The sequence below is a fragment of the Pseudochaenichthys georgianus genome, chromosome 9 (genome assembly GCF_902827115.2).
Source record: "Pseudochaenichthys georgianus chromosome 9, fPseGeo1.2, whole genome shotgun sequence".
In the NCBI taxonomy this organism is placed as follows: domain Eukaryota; kingdom Metazoa; phylum Chordata; class Actinopteri; order Perciformes; family Channichthyidae; genus Pseudochaenichthys; species Pseudochaenichthys georgianus.
The window spans coordinates 22,092,383-22,111,243 of record NC_047511.1 but is presented as its reverse complement, the minus strand read 5'-3'; the positions used below and the strand labels follow the sequence as shown (position 1 = coordinate 22,111,243).

The window sequence follows — 18,861 nt, the reverse complement described above, 5'->3', positions numbered from 1 at the left end:
TTGATGGCCAGGCTAAATAAAGATACAGTCTTTCTCCCCTCTTCATATTCGGAAACCTCGCTTGAAAGTCACACACAACTGCACCAGTAATCTATTTTATTGCGCGTTGATCCGTCAACACATCAGTTGCAGATTTTTTATTTCCATTTCACAGCCTGCGCACATACTTTTCAATCAGATGATTCAGCTCGATTTGGATTCTCATCATAGTTCTGGCTAGGCTTCCATTTTTCTAGGAAACATAACAGTACTAATAGAGTTATAACAGCAGAGCCTGATGCGGCTCATGATAATAATGGGACAATTTGGCCTCTTCATTCTTTTCTTTATCAACACCAGGAGGCACAATAATGCATCAGTGTTTATACCCGTGAAAAACATGAAAGTAATTGTGTCCACAGGGAAAGCTGAAATGAGGCTCATTCCTAATTCAATGGTGAGCCACACAAGAATATTGTCATGAACATCATCACACTTCCACCTAGAAACCATATTATTTTTGACACGTATATGTTGTTTGTCAATGAGGGAACTTGCATTTTGTGTGTTTCTATCTGGTTTATTTAAACTAACACAACCATATTTGCTGTGTTTCCATACTTGTGAGGACATTCTCCAACTTCAAAACTTTACACAATACATTAGCTTAACCAACCACTGATGCAAGAAAAATTATGAACTGGAACAGTCTGCCCTACTTTATAACACAAACTAGTAAAACAACATTTCTTCTAGAAATATTTTTGGACAGATTTCGGTGTTCATTAAGATGTTGTTCAATGTTTTGATAGATGATTTTTCAATCTAATGTTTTGTATTCACACAAATACATACTGTATTAGATTTGATGCAGAATGATTGTATTGAGGCAATAGTGATATACTGTTGCTATATTTAGTTCAAGTAAATACAACTTTATTTATCACTTTAAGGGCACCTGAAGTGATTTAACTATTATACTAGTGGCTCGCATGCCACTGTGCACAGTGTCATACATTATTAGTTAAAGCTGGGAGAAATAAATTGTGAAATCTCTCACGTAAAAGTAAAAAAAATAAAGATAAGACTGCTGTGGGTTGTAAATAAATACAACAGTAAATAGGATAAATATCCAATAACATTTACATAGGCAGCAAATGTATATGTTCAAGGCATGCATTTAAATGAACCAACCAAGATGTGGTCAGGACGGTAGATATGTAATATTTACATTGTGTTGTCAGTGTGAAAATCTTTGTTAATGTTGTATTTCTCTGACCCCAATAAAAGCAGGTTTTGCCATGGTAATAGCTAAACAGCTAAAGCAGATGTAAATAAGCAAATGACAAATACAAGCCAAATAAAACCCCTTTAACTAAGTCTTTGTTTTCTCACTTTCAAGGTTTATGGCTTAATTTGGTCCTCACACACACACACACACACACACACACACACACACACACACACACACACACACACACACACACACACACACACACACACACACACACACACACACACACACACACACACACACACACACACACACACACACACACACACACACACACACACACACACACACACACACACACACACACACACACACACACACACACACACACACACACACACACACACACACACACACACACACACACACACACCACTATTGAATACCACTCTGTTAAACAGCCACAGACTCCTACAGCGATTCTAATCATAGCTGCCTGTGCCCTGAAAATTGCATTTCTATCACAGATTTCACAAAGAGAAAGTGCATTTGAATAGTGAGAGAGCCTGTGTGTGCTCCGTCCCTCATAATTCATCCTGTCTCTTGGATGTTTTCAGCAGCCACATTACAGAGTTAAGCAATCCTTCTGGCGTTATAACGTGCAGAAGATTGAAAATGGAAAATCTGCACTGGAACGCCATGCAAACACATATGCATACCGTGGAATGCTATATCCATCATCATTTTCAAAATGAGATTGAATATATCTGTCTTTGTTTCTTTATTTGTGGGTAGGTGTTGGCATGAACATCCCTCCTTCTACAGGAGCTTGCATAAGCATGGTCCTTATCCTCAAGGCTACTATCACGTAGGAATAGGAGGCCAATGAGAATTTGCTGTTTTTTATGTAAGTTGGACACTCTCCATCCACTCTCCGGAGGGTCCACTGCCACCAATCAGGCCTGCTTTATATTCCAGCTGAGACTGGAGAATAAGCAGTTTAGGGACACTGCATCTGTCTGGATATACAACACTGTAAACATACACATCACGGCTCTCGATGCTCGGCTATAATAAGTTATCTGTTCACCTCCTCGTGCACCTCAAACCAAAGAACAGCCATGAATATGGAAATGAAACTGTGTGGAGGTTACGGTAAGGCATCACTTCAGTTGTGGGTCTCTTCATTGAGTGGAAATATATGTGGGTGAAGGTAAAGCAGGCCAGCCAGGCTTGATTCAGTGCTTAGAAATCCGCAAACTGCCCATCAGCATAAATCAATTACAATTCACCGTAAGCTTGCTGACCTCAAATATAACAAGCTGTCAATACAACTGTGTGTGTCGAGCCTGTTTCATGACTTGAATACAGTATGTGATACTTGGTGCATAATGACACAAATAATTTGTGTGTGTGTTGTTGTGTGCGTGCATATGTCATTTTTGGCAACATGCTCCAAGTCCTTAAAGACTTCCTCTGTGTTTGTTGGCAGAGAGCTACATCACTGCTGCAGCCTACTTCTCATGTCCCACTGAGACAGGAGATTTTCCAATGACATCTTGAACGGCCATCAGCCCAAAATGTTAAGCACTACTTCCTGAACTTATGTTGCTGTTCAGGGTTTTTTCATCATGGCTGGGAATTGCTTCTCAGTTCAACATAAATGCAAGAAAAAAGCATTCGTGAAAACTCCCATTATGAAAGAACTAATCAGTAATTGTGTTCCTGAAATCAAACCCTCATCCCTGGGGTTGTATCATGTGAAGGTATATGAAATAAACAAACCAGGAAATTACTCATGCTTTTTCAAGTAGCTTTATTTCCAAACTGGAGAGGGATGATGACAGATGGGGGATAGAAGATTGTAAAGCTCAGACCATGTTATTTGATCCAAACGCAATAAGAGACAATACAGGCAGTTTCAGGGGAGGGATGGTGATCATGAGGCAGATTACTGCTTCTGTCACCTTTAAGCAATAATTCATACTTTTCAAAATCAAACAAAGCAGAAGTTTCACCACATACAGCCATGGTTTGAGCAGCATTGCAACTCATATTTATTCGAAGCGGCCATGAATTCATGGCTTCTGTGCCTATTTTTGTTACAAAAGGGTTGCTATAGTTGCCGTATTTCTGGAGAGAAACTAAGCGTTTCGGATGAAGGCAGGGAACAGTTGTATAAGTGCATGGAGCTCTCACTTTCCTCCATTTTGTTTGATCAGATATTTGGATCTCCAAGCAGCTGTGTATGTTATTGATAGTAGCATTAATGTCCTGCACAAATTCTGCAAATCATCAATGTCTACTGTTGCTAATGATATTTTCATATTCAAGCACTTTTTGATGAATACTTTTAAAAGAGATTTCCTGCTGCAGTATGCATGATTAATTGTACATTCATGAGTGTGCTTGTATCTTTGATTTAACATGTTACTATCACCACATGAAACAATGACAAACATTGCATTGTAGATTCTGCATTATGCACATAACTCGAAGTTCAACTTCCTTCAATTCAACACAAATACATACAACCCAAGCTAAAATATAGCTCAATCCCCACAAAGCAAGAGCTCAAAGGCATGAATCAATTTAGTTCTTTTTCGTGATATTACAAATCTGTACAGTGTTCTTGCTCTTTGATAGCAGTTTCACTTTCAGAATAAAAGCACAGTAACAGAACAATAAATAGGTAACAGACAGAAAACACAAAATACTCTGAAATAAATTATACAGTTTCTTCAATTTTGTGTCCCATCCCACACACACTAAATATAAAGGAATACTTTTTTAAAGCAACACAGAGCCGGATATCACAGGGTCAGGCTGGTGACCTATAAGGCTCTTTGGTCCCTTGGGAGTGATTACTAACAGCCATGTACTCCATATCACTGATAAACACTGACTTTCAGTTCGATAAGACTTTCTCAACATGGCTAAGTACTGATCTGTCAATCAAGTAGAAACATTCACAAAGTGATGGCGTCACCAGGACATCTGGTCTCTATTTTTACTAAGATTACAGTAGTAGCAGCCAGGAGAGGCACTGTCACACTCTACAGAAAGAAAACGAAAAATGAACACGCATACACACGCATACACACGCACACACGCACACACACACACACACACACACACACACACACACACACACACACGCACACGCACACACACACACACACACACACGCACACGCACACACACACACACACACACACACACACACACACACACACACACACACACACACACACACACACACACACACACACACACACACACACACACACACACACACACACACACACACACACACACACACACACACACACACACACACACACACACACACACATACAGGTCAGCAGTATTAGACAATCAGTACATTGAAGTGTTGCTGCTGACAGCCCTTGTCCCATTGAGTCAATAAGCCTGTGTGTTGTTCACAGTCACAGATACATTTTTATTTATTTTTTATCATGAAAGCTGACAGAGCCTCAGTCCCATGGTGAGAACAAATAAATGCACCATTCATGCTCTTGCCTCTCAGCTATAAACCCAAATGTGCCATGTAGAGGTCCACTGCAGCTGATGTGCCAGAGGCGTTTGTAAAGAGTGACTCAGCCAAATGGTTCTCAGAATAAACCATGTAGGCGTGATTAGTGGTTACATTACACATACATAATTGCATTCTATGTCCTTTACAGTAAATGTAAATGTCTCCCTGCTTAATCAGGTTTTTCTAAAGTAATGTTGAATAATAATAGGAATCGAATTCCTATATGTCTTCACCAGAGGCACCTCCAGTTAGATACTAGGAAAAACGTCAGAAGCACTTTCAAGAGGCTAAAAGCAGTTTGATTGTATCTCATTGTGTTCATTAGAAGAATTGCTTGATCCAGTCTATTGTTGTGATCAAGATGAAAAGCAGGAAACAACAAGCTAAGAGGATGAGGAGGGTCATACTGCCCTACTTTTACATCTCAATAACATACACAGGTTTTTCTTGAAAAATCCCCTACACTTTATCTTGTTCTGCACGTCATGAAAGGGGAAAGTCAAGAGTGTCATTACTAACAACCTGAGTGTCCATTAGGACCCACACCAAGCCAGCAGCTAGGTGTCTGACGTGCAGGCTTTCCTCATGAAAACCCACAAGTTCAGTTTGAAAGGGTGTCATTGTCTGTGCTATCACCTTTGAAGTCTTCAGAAACCTTCTCTTGTTGCGCCTTTAGATCAAAATCGAGGAACACATGTTTGCCTTGCAGCTGGGCAAGTTAAGACTACAGACGTAAGAAATCACCACTAACCTTGTGTGCTCCTTGTGCTCAGTATTGATAAAGAAATGGCCTGAGGCTCACAGGACTCAAAGGTCACTTTTCCTTCTTTATATTTGCTTCCTTTCTCCATTAGTCCTGGAGTATTTAATAATGACAAAATAATATATATTACACATTAAACTGTCTATATTCTCATTCAGGAGTTCATTCTCAACGGGTTTCATGCTTCCCTCTGACAGTTTTATAGAGTGTGTACATTTCTTATTCTGCAGCACCCTGTGTCCCAGTGTACTCCATTATTCAATGTGATCTGGAGATTAACTTTTTAATCAAAATCTTATCAGCAATACTGAAGTGTGAAGCAGTTAAGTATCTAGTGCTGCCTCTGTTCCATGTCCTGTTTTCATCCCACACCATGAAATATTTGTGCGTATCTGCTGCAAGCTGGGATTTCACAGTCCAAGTTGCCTGTTTGCACACACTGTGGCTGTAAAAGAGTGGCTCTCAGTTCTGATTCCTATGCTGGGAACAGCCCTTGGAGTGTTCTGAAAACATGTAAGTGATTGATTTATGATGCCTCAGAAGTAGCATTTTTTGTGTCTAGGTCATGTACAGCTGATACATTATATAGGCTAAAAGAACGTACCCTTGGTGCCACTGCACAATATCTTTTTGAAGGCCTTTCTGAAGTCTTTGTTGAAAATGGTATATATAACTGGATTAAGTGAGGAGTTGCAGTAACCGATCCAGAAGAAAAATGTGAACAGTGGATCAGGGATGGCACACGTCTCTGGGCAAACTGCCTGCAGAGAATAGGAGAAGAAGAAGGGGAACCAGCACACCACAAAGACACCTATGACCACCGCCAAAACAAAGGTGAAGCGTTTCTCTCTGTTGACCATGGCTTTACGCCTCGCTGCTCCAGGGTTGTTCTCTGTCTTTGACTTCCTCCCCGGCACCAGCCGAGCCCCCTTTGAAGTTGCCATCATTTCCCGGTAGCGCTTGACTGAGGCCGGGGAGTGGACCCCCCCTCCTGCAGGGGACCCTGGCATGCTGGTGCTGCCTCTGCCTCCTCCATGGCTGTGCTCCATGTCGCTCTCTGTGCTCGAGCTGTCACCATTGTTATTGTCAGCTTTTTTCCCTGCCTGCTTCTTGCCCTTCTTCCCCTTCTCTTTAGTGTTGGCAGGGGCGGGCACAGAGGCGGGAGTTAAGGGGCTACGAGGAGAGGTCTCAAGGGAGGTTGTGACAGGGGTCATGGCTAGAGAAGGGGATGGAGGTTGCAGGAGATTATTGGAAGTGGGATTTAGGGGAGTTTGAGTGTCTCCTGAGGAGGGGGACGGGGTGATGGCGAGGGTGGGGGGTCTGGCACGAGAGGTTTTGTTGGATGAAGGCGGTGTGCTTTCCTCATCATCCTTCCCGTTGGCCTGGATATGTCGTGGAGTCTGACCTGGTGTGGCACAGCCGACCCCATCCTTCCTGGGCTCTCCCGGGGGGCAACGTGTTCTCTGTTTGGCAATTTGGTAGATTCTTACATAGACCAGGATCATGATGAGGCATGGAGCAAAGAAGGAGCCAATGGTTGAGTAAAGGATGTACCAGCGCTCATCATTCAGCTGGCACTGGGGTCCTCTCTCAGTCCCCTCCTCTCCTGCCTCACGTTTGTTCAGTGACAGCAGGGGAGGAAAGGAGATGATGGCAGAGATGAGCCACACCACCACAATAGCGGCTTTGATGCGCTTGGGGGTGCGCTGGCGCCCGTATGTGACCCTGGAGATGGACAGATAGCGGTCCAGGGAGATGGCACACAGGTGAACAATGGAGGAGGTGCAGAACAACACATCCAGTGCCAGGTAGATCTCACACCACAGTGACTTGAAGTACCAGTAGCCAAGCAGTTCATTGGCCAGAGAAAAGGGAATTATAAGTGTGGCCACTAAAATGTCTGCAGCAGCCAGTGACACTAGGAACAGATTCTGGGGTCCTCGGAGGGACCGGCTGGTCAGCACCGCGATGATGACCATGATGTTGCCCACGATAGTGAAGACGACCATTAGGGTGATGGCGGTGGCGAATACCGCTGTGGCTTCAGGGGAGTAAGGGGCGGGCTTCAGGATGCTCTGGTTGCAGGGCACGGAGGCTCCGGCACCGCTCGCGCTGCTGTTCCAGCCGCTCAGCTCCATGGAGCAGCCGTTCTCCGGAACCAATGCCATGCTGAGATTAGCTTTCAAATAGTCCTTGTAGACAAAAACATATGTTTGCCCACTGAATACAATTTATTTTCAAATTCTATGTCACTTTTAAGGGTTCTCATACTGTTTTAAAATATTATCTTACATTGTTTGTGCGTAAAATACGTGTTACATTTATTGTAATATTTGTGATAATAGTAAAAGTATCATTTATATAATATTTACCTCAGTTTCTCTCGTTTTGTCCCTGAGCAGTGTCCAAACGATAGCTCCCTTGCATCCTCCACGGCAGCTCAGCCAGGTCCATTTTAAGCATACAAAACAGTCCTGGACAATGCGTCAGGACACGGACCACTGCTTTAAATGAATACGAGATTTGCCACTATGTCGAGCAGTTTTTAACCCCCCCCAAAACGGAGGTATTTTTCGTGACGCTGACTGCTGTTCACCAACCCCCAACCTTTCCAAAGTATAAACAAAGCCCGAAAACTAAAACTTCTATAGCAAGTTTAAGTTTAATGCTTTAATCTTTTACCGTTTTTAAGATCGTATTTTTTTTAATAATGTAATTTGGTGTCATTTATAACGAAGTGACACTGAATACAAGGGACCAGACGAGAGAAAATAATCCCTGTTCGATCTTCGTGCGTCCTCGTTTGGAGACACGCGTTTGATTAGGAGTCTCATCTGTACGGCGATCACGGAGAGGATTAGATAAAGTGAAATAAATGTACAGTGCAATATTTATAGGGATTTGTTAATAAAAATATACAAATGTTTCCATGCGATGGCAGCGTTTCGAGTCAATCGAATAAGAGAAAGCACAGAGTTAACCTCAGTCTCTCCAGCTTTGCGCGTGAAGCCAGATATGAAGTCAAAACGCGTTGTTTGTTCAGCAGTGAGTCTATTCCCAAAGAGCAGCTTCTGTGTGTGAGTCTCAGGAGATGTTTCCTCTTTCCGTGGTTCTTTGTATTTTCAGAACTTCATCAGGATGCGAAGATACAGCCGCTCCTCCTGCGCACATCACAGGCTCCCTCACAGAGGCGCAGCAGCACCCTCACTTGTGAACAGGACCTTGCGAGGAAATCTAATAAATGGGGTGCCTCCCAGCTCCCTCTTGCGCTTCTTTTTAGACCTGGTGATGTCATTGTGGAGCTGTGGGCGTCATGGGACCCTTACTTCCTCGCTCCCGGTGCCCCCCCCCCCCCCCCCCCACTCCCTTCCCCCACCGGAGCCCTCCCTCTCTCCATCTCACATTAAATGTATATCCAAGCAGTTCAACCAACGCAGTTATATTAGAAATGGCTTGTTGGGTGCCACTGCTTTGGTCAATTAACTCCACGGGATACAGCTGACTTGATGCCATATGCTAGAGGAAGCATAAGTTTCCTGCAGGGACTCCTGAACTAATTGAAGCTGCTCAGGTCATCAGCTCCTTCAATATGTGGCTCAGCACATTTGGCTTCATAATGCTTTTCAATTAGATAGCATATTGTATCAATGCATTTGTAGCCTGTTTTCCCCACCATGTTTCCATGTGCCACCCAACAGCTCCAGTTATTTAGGGCCAATAAAATGTTTCACTGCAGCAGCTGGAGATTGATGGACTGATACTCACCTTTTAGATACCTAACCTGGTCACAAGCCTGTTCTGATGTTTAGACTTTTTTGTTGGCTAGTTCATGTCAAACCTATATTTCAAACACATGTAAGATACTGTACTTGCTGCCATGATGTATTGTGAGTGTTTTATCATGGTCATCTATGTCCTATAGCCTACATATTGATAGAGCACTTTAAAGAAGGGCTCATTCCTAGTTGTTAGAAATGTGTCAAAACTTTTAAGATTTAAAAAAGAAAGTGAGAGCCCTCATTTAAACAAATATCACCTTATAAGGTCTTATTACATTATTAATGTTTTAAATGTAGATGGGCAGATTTTGCATATGCATTGAATAAACTGTTAGTTGCAACCATCAAATATTGTTGTTGTAAAAGTGAATCATTAACTTATGAAATATGGTCTAGGAAATGATGAAGTCTCCTCATGCTCCGCTTACTCTGCCTCACAACTCACGGGTAAATGCACTGAGTTACCTTCCACCTCTGCTTATTGTGCAAACTGCAGGGCAGAGGGTTAGGCACTTGCTTTCTGTGCTCACGCATCATCACTGACTTCCCCATCTAAATCCCTCTGCATGATGCTCCCTGACACACTCCCTCCCCCAGGAAGCACAGGCATCCACAGCCCCCTCACCATTTGTTGCCCACCTGAGATCAAGTGCTCGATTGTTCAATTATCGGGTGAAACCTACGTCATGCTGGCTGAGCCCTAAATTAAAGGGTAGCAGAGTTTATCCCGTGGCTTTTAAAAGTATGTGGGTGTATACCTGTGATATAAACTCACAAACAAACAAACAAACACACACACACACACACACACACACATATTCACCAGCCTACACATGCACACACACAATCTTATGAATGGTGTGTGGGTAAAAGGTCTTGTATGCTTGTTTTTGTAGTGCAGCCCCCACACGTTGCTGCTGTAATGAGAGAAACCCAGCTCGCCACCCATGGAATTACAATTGGGAGCCATGCTCTCTGATTGTGTGACCTGATCCAGCAACCAATAATGGTTTGTACATTTTCCACTCCACGCTACACATTCTAAATATAAAGGGAAAGAGAATAAAGCTTTTAGCGGGAGAGTGCACTCCAATCAAGTGTCTCTGTTTCCATGGGTGAATTGTGCTTAGTAACACGCTGGAAATGCATTCTGGGGGAGAGGGGTGTGTCACTGAATCCAAGGTTATAGAGACTGAGCAGCATACAGCACTTCTCAAGTGCTTGTTGTGTAAGAGCATGTGGTATACAAAAGTGTACACTGGTATACACACACACAAACACACACACAAACACACACACACACACACTATTCCTGGAGGAAACTCCACCGTTATGGATCACAAGATTTTACACTTGGTTTGTGGAGCATCCACTCTTTGAGAAAACTGTCTTCATTCCAAAACCTCCTGAAGTCTATTGGTACAATAGGATTTAACACAATAAAACATTGAAGTCAAATTGTCTTTAAAGGAATGGTATGCTCATGACACTCATTTTTAAATAATTGTCATCCGATAAAACAGACCAGTCTCTGCCAGTCTTTTTTTTAATTTTTTTAATCCGATGACATTATCAGTGATTTTAAACTGATTATATACCGAAATAACATCAACACTGTGGGCGCCGCCATTTTCCGGACGTGACGTAAACCATGCGTTTGGTTTTCGAAGACACGTTGATCTCCATGTTATTTACTGTAGTTTCTCTCTTCAAATATGCCTCACTGTATCGCGAAATATTGCCACAATTCTGATAGGAACAATCCACGGAATGCTCGGTTCCACCTGTTGCCAAAAGGTAAGCGTAAGAAGTACATTCGGAGGCAGTGGCTAGCGAAATGTGGCCGGCCCGAACCGAGAGATTTACAGGCTCATGTATGCAGCGAACATTTCAAATTTCCGGACGACTACTCTGAGAGTATGATAAAACATAACATGGGATTTATGGAACAACCATTACTTAATGGAGATGCAGTACCATCTGTCTTTCTGGTGTCATCACCGACCAGGACACCAGTTCGGCCAGTTGAGAAATCGCCCTCTGCAAGTGTGAAGCGACGGAGGAGCAGAAGTAGTGCTCGGAGTAAGAATAAGGTATGTTATAGCGCATTTCCATTGCAGCGGCTAGCCCCGTTTTAACGTCCTTTAGCGTCCAGGCCAGGACAGTTTTTGTTGGCCTTTCCATATACCGTAGTACAGGCTAGTGTGTATTTCCCCCCAGTTTTTTCCGGCCCCATAAAATCGTGATTCTATGGGCAGGGACAACGAAGCTGAGTATGCTAAACTAGAGAGGGAATCGCTAGCAAGGGTGGTACTACATGCATACATATAGTATCTTATATCATCTTCCTATTATACACACATGCATTTCCAAACATCTGGACTACCTATGTTGCAAATGTATTATCTTTTCAATTTACACACGGCATCTATTGCACGTCTGTCCGTCCTGGGAGAGGGATCCCTCCTCTGTTGCTCTCCCTGAGGTTTCTCCCATGTTCCCTTTAAACTGTGGGTTTTCTTCGGAAGTTTTTCCTTGTACGATGTGAGGGTCTAAGGACAGAGGGTGTCGTATTGTCATACTGATATGTATGGCTGAATTCCCCCATCCAATCTCTTCACATTGGTCAAAACTTCTTCCTCTGCTGACGAGTCCGAACTCAAATACTCCGCCATGCTTCCGTGTGTTGACAAAGTGAACGCATGGATGACGTCACGACCATCACGTGACTACTGAAAATGGCAACAATGGCGGCGGCCAGACGGAATATACAGGTCTTGATCAAATAAAAAAAGAGCTATAAAATCATTATTTACCGGGGAATATCGCTGATTTCTTCAGGGTATGGTTTAAACATAATGTTTCACTAAATACTGAAGTTTTGATTAATTATCTAATGAGTGGAGCATTCCTTTAAAGACTGTTTTCCAAATGGTTGCCAAATAACTGCAGGTCAGGACCTTTTTTAAGTCATTGACTTGTATTTGTCTCCTGTCTAATATGCGTGCATATTCTTGCACCTTTAGTTTGGAGTTTGAAAGTGGCAACCGTTAGCAACGGAATAAGACCTGATTTTAGAGGTAAAATTGCACTATATTTTAGGTTAAGTGAAGATACTGACCATGGGTTAGGCAAGAGTGTTTACGATAAGGGGTGACACAAGCAGCAGTTATCAACCTTTTTGGCATTGGACCCTTCACAAAAAAGTTATGTCTAATTTAACCCACTTGTCAAACTTTGTATGACTTTGTTCAGATATATTTTTCTCTTCTCAGTTTGAGTAGTGTATGGTTTTAGATGACTAAAGAGGTAAAAGTACTCAGTCAGGAAAGTACTTATTATTTTCTATTATCGACAAAGAGAATGTTGTCATTTAATTACCTATCCGTTGATATTGTTGGAAACCCCTTTCACTAACAGTCATTATTTCAGTGAGGATCCTCAGATTTATAGCATTAAAGTGAGAATGTTTGTAACCTGTATAGACAATGACAGGGAGCTCTCCCAGAGGGTCACAATATAATTTTCCTCACTGCATTTGTAATGATTACAATTTCTGCTTTTGTGTTTGCATGTAGGCCAGTAATTGTGTGTTATAGCACCTCATTGATATTGCTCATATTATATTGTCTGTTAGCAGTTTTACCCGACTGGGATTTCTTGTTTGAGTGACATAGTCTCCAGCTGTGAACAACAAATAATGTAAGTGTGATATCTGTGCAGATCTCTAATCTCCCACTATCTTCTTTTTGTACATGCAGCACAGGCAAATGCACACAAACACACACCTTTGGGAGGTACAGCCACAGCCTAATGTTATATGATTTATCCTGACAGTGGTTAATGTGGACGCAGAGTGTGAGTAATGGTTTGAGTCTGTTTTCATCAAGGAGCCTGACTGACTGAGGAGGAAGTGAAGACAACAAACGAGAGGAGAGAGACATCCAAATAAAGGAGGTGGAGCAGTCTGCTTCCAGTGATAAATAAATGATTAAGCCCGATGCACCAAAAAGTCAATTAAATTAAATGAAATGTGTTAATGGTCAATCATGTATTAGGAAACCTCTCAGATAGGAAGGGTTTGTGTGTGTTAGAGATGTGTATAGCTTTAATGTGTTATCTCTATAATAAAAGGCTGCCTCGAATAACAAACAGTCTGTTAGCGTCATCTGCTGGATACTTTTTAATCATTTAGATTTCTGCTGGTTTCAAAGGTTGTCACTAGAGAGTGCTGTCTCACTACAAACTAATGTCCAATGCTTGATATAACTTTGACTGAATGATAAAGCAGTGGTGGATAAAGCATTTGGATCATTTACATTAGACTACATTTCATTCATCCAAAGCAACATACAATAAGTATCAATTATGAAGAAATATACATACGTCAGTTAAATTAATAATACCACACTTATTTAAAATATATGCCAATGTGCTGTATTGAAATTGTTACTAAAATTAAGTAAGTCTTATCAGAAGATTTAGTTATGGTACCAATGCAGAAAATTGGCCCCTGTTGCCAACACATTTTCTACAATCAACTAATGGATCTGGCTGTAAAACCACTTGAAATGGTGGAAGAAATACTCAGATTCTTTGCTAAATGGTAAGCAAATATGCAAGTAAAATTAATTACCTGAATTCAAATTTCTACTTAAGGTATAAACAATTATGTATATATCAATGGATACTCAAGCAACGTACAAATACCTCTTTACTGTTCTTCAGTAATTATATCTACTAAAACTGACCAAATATTTATTTATCTTCTCCCTATCCTTCTTTCCCCCAGTTTTAATCATGAGGATGTTAATGGAAGGGAATGAAAAATAAAGTGGACATTAATGACAGCTCACAGCAGGTAGATGAATAGTGCAAGGATTACAGTGTAGGTGTATTCATCATGTACATGGAATCTCAGCCCCAGTCCTTCCAGAAACAATCACGCAGCTTAAGGCAACGCTTGAATTATCCATTTAAATCTTTAAACAGTGTCAAAACTTTGATAAACTGACATTATTTCTGTGCTCTGTGTCTAGAAGCTCCGGATAATGGAAGGAAAAAGTCAAGTACAAAAGTTACGCTTGGATACAATTTGGGAAATACATACTTGTTGATTAAAGGAAGAGGATTATTAAGCTTTGCTTATGACAAGAATGTTGGTGGCATACTTAGAGGATGAGGTAGTGGAGGCAGCCGGAGTTTTATGCACTACTTTTAAGTCAGAGTTCACTGCATGTTTATACCGTTAATTATAAAACACTTGAATTGAACACACACAATTCAATGTCTCAAATATTGTGACTTGCTGTGGACCTTGTGGCAAGGCATGGAAAGTAGACCTGTACCCGTGATAATACAATAAAGTAGATTAACCGTTTGGTAGTCTTGTGACCGATGGTCGTCGGACATGTTTAGCACATATCAGGATGTCATTATAGCTAAACTGAAATCTGGAAAAATTAAGAAATAGCATTTGGTCAAATTACATGCAGTGTGTAAAAAGAATGTGTTGATGGAGTGCTTATGGGATAATAAGTCTGCAAGTTGTCATTTAGTTTACCTTTCACACTTCCTGACTACAATTGCCCTTTGTGGTTTACTGCCGTCTTGAATGTATAATCAAGTAGCTAAAAAGTTGCCCAAAGTTGCAACTGAAGTAAATGGATTTGAAATTGATGTAAGAGGAAGTTGAGGTCAAAAGGACTTCAGACTGTTAAACCCATTCTCTTTAGATAATCCTCCGAAAGCCTCAGAAAAGCAGTTTTAAAACTTTCAGGTTTAGCAATAGTGCAGCAAGGTCAGTTTATGAACTTATGCAGTGGAAATATGGGTGATATATTGACCATTTCTTTTTAGAATATAGTATGTGCAATGTGTGTGACAGCACACATGAAAGAAGGACATTATACAGACTCACATTGTTCTCCAACATGTTTTAATTAAAGTGGAAAAAACAGCAGGAATCAGCCAAACAATAAAGTGCAGTAAAAGACAGTAATAATTCTAACACGGTCAGACAAATACTGAAATAATTATTAAAAATAAGATTCACATGACAAAAACATCTTCTTCCAGCTTGAATGCACCGAGTGTAATCCATCTCAAGGTACAGAATGATACCAAACCAACAGAAGTTAGTGCATTTCTATAACTTTCACAAATAAACCTGAGTCTTCCAGCATTGCCACACACACACACACACACACACACACACACACACACACACACACACACACACACACACACACACACACACACACACACACACACACACACACACACACACACACACACACACACACACACACACACACACACACACACACACACACACACACACACACACACACACACACACACACACACACACACACACACACACACACACACACACACCCCTTGAGTATAACAAATGTCAGGGAAGTCATCCGATTGCTGCTCCAACTTGCTGGCTCAGAATCACAATTGTTCATAACACCTTTATATTACCATCTGCTGTTTTTCAGTTCCTCCTGAAAGTAAAAGTCCAGCTTCCCCAGCCTTGTGATGCCAGCAGCACAAGTAGCTTTCCTCATAAAAAAATAACAGTCATATAAAATGTGTCAATGTCTTCATCCCTGGCACAGCACGTCAGTTTCAAACTGCAGCAGCTGTCCCATGAAGGCCAGGTTGGGGGAGATGACCTGGCGGCGTTGCTTCACAAAGTCGAAGGCCTCGTCGAGCTTGACGCGCTGCGTGTGCATGAGGTAGGCCAGACAGATGGTGGCGGAGCGGGAAATACCTGCCTGGCAGTGCACCAGCACCCGACCACCACTCTGCTTCACCGAGTCTGTAGGCGGAGAGCGGAAAGAGGAAGACAGATGAGCACAGTGCTTTCCATTTCACATCGGTTTCTCTGACATCAGTGGAAATGTATTACATGCAGAAATACAATTAAAGCTTTACACTGAATGAACAGAGATGTAAGTGCAGTCACCATGAATAAAGTGAGTTCTTATGAATAAAGTGAGTTCTTATAAATTCAACTCTGTGTTCAACTTAACTAAACTTGATAAAGGTGTCAAATAAAAACAACATAATCACAGCTGTCTTCTGCAGCCTAAGCCAGTTGTTTTGTATTCAGGTGATTACACTGTTGGTTCATAAGACTAGGCTACAGAATGAATTTCAGTGTACAAGCTCATTTTTTGGGATATTTTATGTTGAATCAACAATGTTAAAAAAGTTGACTCACTAAGCTAACATGAGACCAATTCATTGTGTGCCAGGTGGGTCTTCTCATTTTGTTTCTTGACATTAAGCAAATATTGATTGTAATAATGAACTCACCGATGAAAGCGATGGCTGTGGAGAAGCAGGCTCCGATGTCAGCAGCCAGATTGTCCTCCACCATGAGCTGCAGATACTGAAAATCCCCCTCATAGAAGTTTGGGCATGTGGAGGAAACATTGAGCACAGCAGTGATGCCCGCTGCTGCGAGGGTCTCTCTGCGGGAGGAGTGGATGGCACTGCCCAAAAACAGGAAGGGCAGCAGCTCCACCGGACCATCCTACAATTTACAAAATCATAAAAAAGGGTCCATGTTTATAATTCAAGAATAATCAAGCAGTTTTATCTTTTTTTTCCACATTGATTTTTGATGCGAACTCTTGAATACTTTACATTTATTGTCTAATAGCTCTCAAAGATTATTTTGCATTTACCCGATCATATGCTGGTGTTCTCCGACCCGTCACCATGGGCTCTGGTTCCACTGCAGAGAGCTGACTGCAGGCTGAGCTGTAACAGAGCTCTGGATAGGCCTCAGAAAATCCCTCCAATCCACCTTAAAAGGGAGATAACATAGTATTAGCCAAGTTCCAAGCTATCACTAAAGTCATTCTTAAAAACAGTTATGCATGAAACAAGAAAAATGTCCTGGTAAACAAGAAAAACAATCACTTTTTTTTAAATTACAAATTCTCAAGTTTTTAACCTTAAGGTTTGATTGTGGATATTTAAACTGTTATCCTACTATATTGTAGTATAGATATATTGTTCACCATATAGCTCATGTTTCCAAGTCAAAAAGTACAACAACTCAATTTTAACAGTAGCCTAAAATATTTAGTTGGTGCGTAAAAGCAGATGGTAAGTGTACCTTTTAGGAAGCAGATCTGCGTGTTAACCTCGTTGTGCAGGGCGGTGAGTAGCATCTGCGCCACGCTCTCCGGCCTCAGCTCGGCCACGGAGCGGCTGCTCTCATCCACCACCACCACCGGGGAGAAGTCCCCGCGCCGCAGCCGGCCCAGGAGCGCCTTGTCCGGTATGAGCCACTCCAGAGCCACCACCGAGCTCTTGGATCTACGGCGCATCATTGAGTTCCAGTTGACGTTTCGGGACTCGCAAATGTGCGCAAAGGAAAAATTGAGGAAGGGTCTGCAGTCGAGCACCACACAGCCAGCAGAGGTGTACTGCTCCATGGGGGTCCTCAGGATGTGAACCAGCTCATTGCTACTTATCTCCAAAGGCTCACTGCTTGAAATCATGACTGCAAATAATGTGTTTAAAAATATTTAAAAAAATAAATAAACTATTTGTTCTAAGCAACAACAATAAAGCAGGCTTCTTCCTGTGGGAATTCGAAGAGATTGATTAAGTTACTTTTGGTGATGATATTAAAATCTACTACAAATGTATCTAGAGAGCACTTGTTGAATTCTCCGACAGGTCTGTTCAAATCAACTGTAGGTTGAGAGTTTCATTGATAACAACTGGGAAAGGGGCGTGGTCTCCGAGACCCCGCCTTTGTTTTCCACAGAAGGAACGACGTCAAAGGCGGAACGACCATATATGGCCCGGCCGTCACTCCTCATATGGACACTGACGTCAAGTCAGATTTTCCTACCACGCACGTGGTGGTTTGGGGTTATCCTGTGTTTTTGTGTTGAGTGACGTTATGCTTTGAGTTAAACCCTCGCTACTTTTAGAGATGATTTATTTGGGTTAGATTAAACCTGAGCTTCTCTAAACTACTGCCTTCCAGCTTCTGTTTTCATGAAGATCACACACTAGAAAAACACTTTCCTCTCAAAGCTTTTACTTTGTTGCTTTTCACTTTCAGTGAAAGTTAAATGATGCACAGATACATTGTCAGAACCGGACTGATTGCCTTGTTGCTTCTCTGCTGGGAATTCTTTCTTCTCTCATATGACATTACACTGAACAAAAAAACAAATCTCTGCCGTCTAGGCAACAGTTGCACATTGCACTGGTTATATCAGATACAGCATTTGTCCTACTTTTTATACAAGGATTAAGGCCTGTGCCAGATATGGATTACGTTGTTTTTAACAGACATTTTATTTAGCACATAGGCGAAGTGTAAAGTAACTTAAACAATCCCATACTTGTACTATACCATGCGTTTTCATAAACTTACACTTTGAATACATTCAATTACACTCAAACCATACGGCTGGTGATATTCTATTTTTTTATCTCAACAAATCCGAAGAAGCTAACAAGACAATCTTTTAAAATGTTACAAACAATACTTACATTT

General features: G+C 41.6%; 2 protein-coding genes across 2 annotated transcripts; both read right to left on the bottom strand.

The window, feature by feature from the left end:
• Positions 1 to 4,408: 4,408 nt before the first annotated feature.
• adra2b (adrenoceptor alpha 2B) lies at positions 4,409 to 8,370 on the bottom strand. The gene is made up of 2 exons (XM_071204266.1): positions 7,908 to 8,370; positions 4,409 to 7,727 (listed from the first exon to the last, which is right to left on the bottom strand). Exon 2 carries the CDS (start codon positions 7,701 to 7,703, stop codon positions 6,126 to 6,128), a length of 1,578 nt encoding a protein of 525 aa, XP_071060367.1. The 5' UTR covers positions 7,704 to 7,727; positions 7,908 to 8,370; the 3' UTR covers positions 4,409 to 6,125.
• Positions 8,371 to 15,648: 7,278 nt separating this feature from the next.
• dusp2 (dual specificity phosphatase 2) lies at positions 15,649 to 18,018 on the bottom strand. The gene is made up of 4 exons (XM_034090230.2): positions 17,458 to 18,018; positions 17,021 to 17,142; positions 16,647 to 16,866; positions 15,649 to 16,146 (listed from the first exon to the last, which is right to left on the bottom strand). Exons 1-4 carry the CDS (start codon positions 17,843 to 17,845, stop codon positions 15,929 to 15,931), a joined length of 948 nt encoding a protein of 315 aa, XP_033946121.1. The 5' UTR covers positions 17,846 to 18,018; the 3' UTR covers positions 15,649 to 15,928.
• Positions 18,019 to 18,861: the final 843 nt, after the last annotated feature.

Bases quoted from the DNA above. Each gene is read 5' to 3' on its own strand.
- adra2b (XM_071204266.1), bottom strand. From the start codon at position 7,703: ATGGCATTGGTTCCGGAGAACGGCTGCTCCATGGAGCTGAGCGGCTGG.
- dusp2 (XM_034090230.2), bottom strand. From the start codon at position 17,845: ATGATTTCAAGCAGTGAGCCTTTGGAGATAAGTAGCAATGAGCTGGTT. The intron at 17,143-17,457 runs GTACACTTACCA...CTCCCTTTTAAG, and splicing joins GCAGATCTGCTTCCTAAAAG to GTGGATTGGAGGGATTTTCT. The intron at 16,147-16,646 runs GTGAGTTCATTA...CTCCGCCTACAG, and splicing joins CACAGCCATCGCTTTCATCG to ACTCGGTGAAGCAGAGTGGT.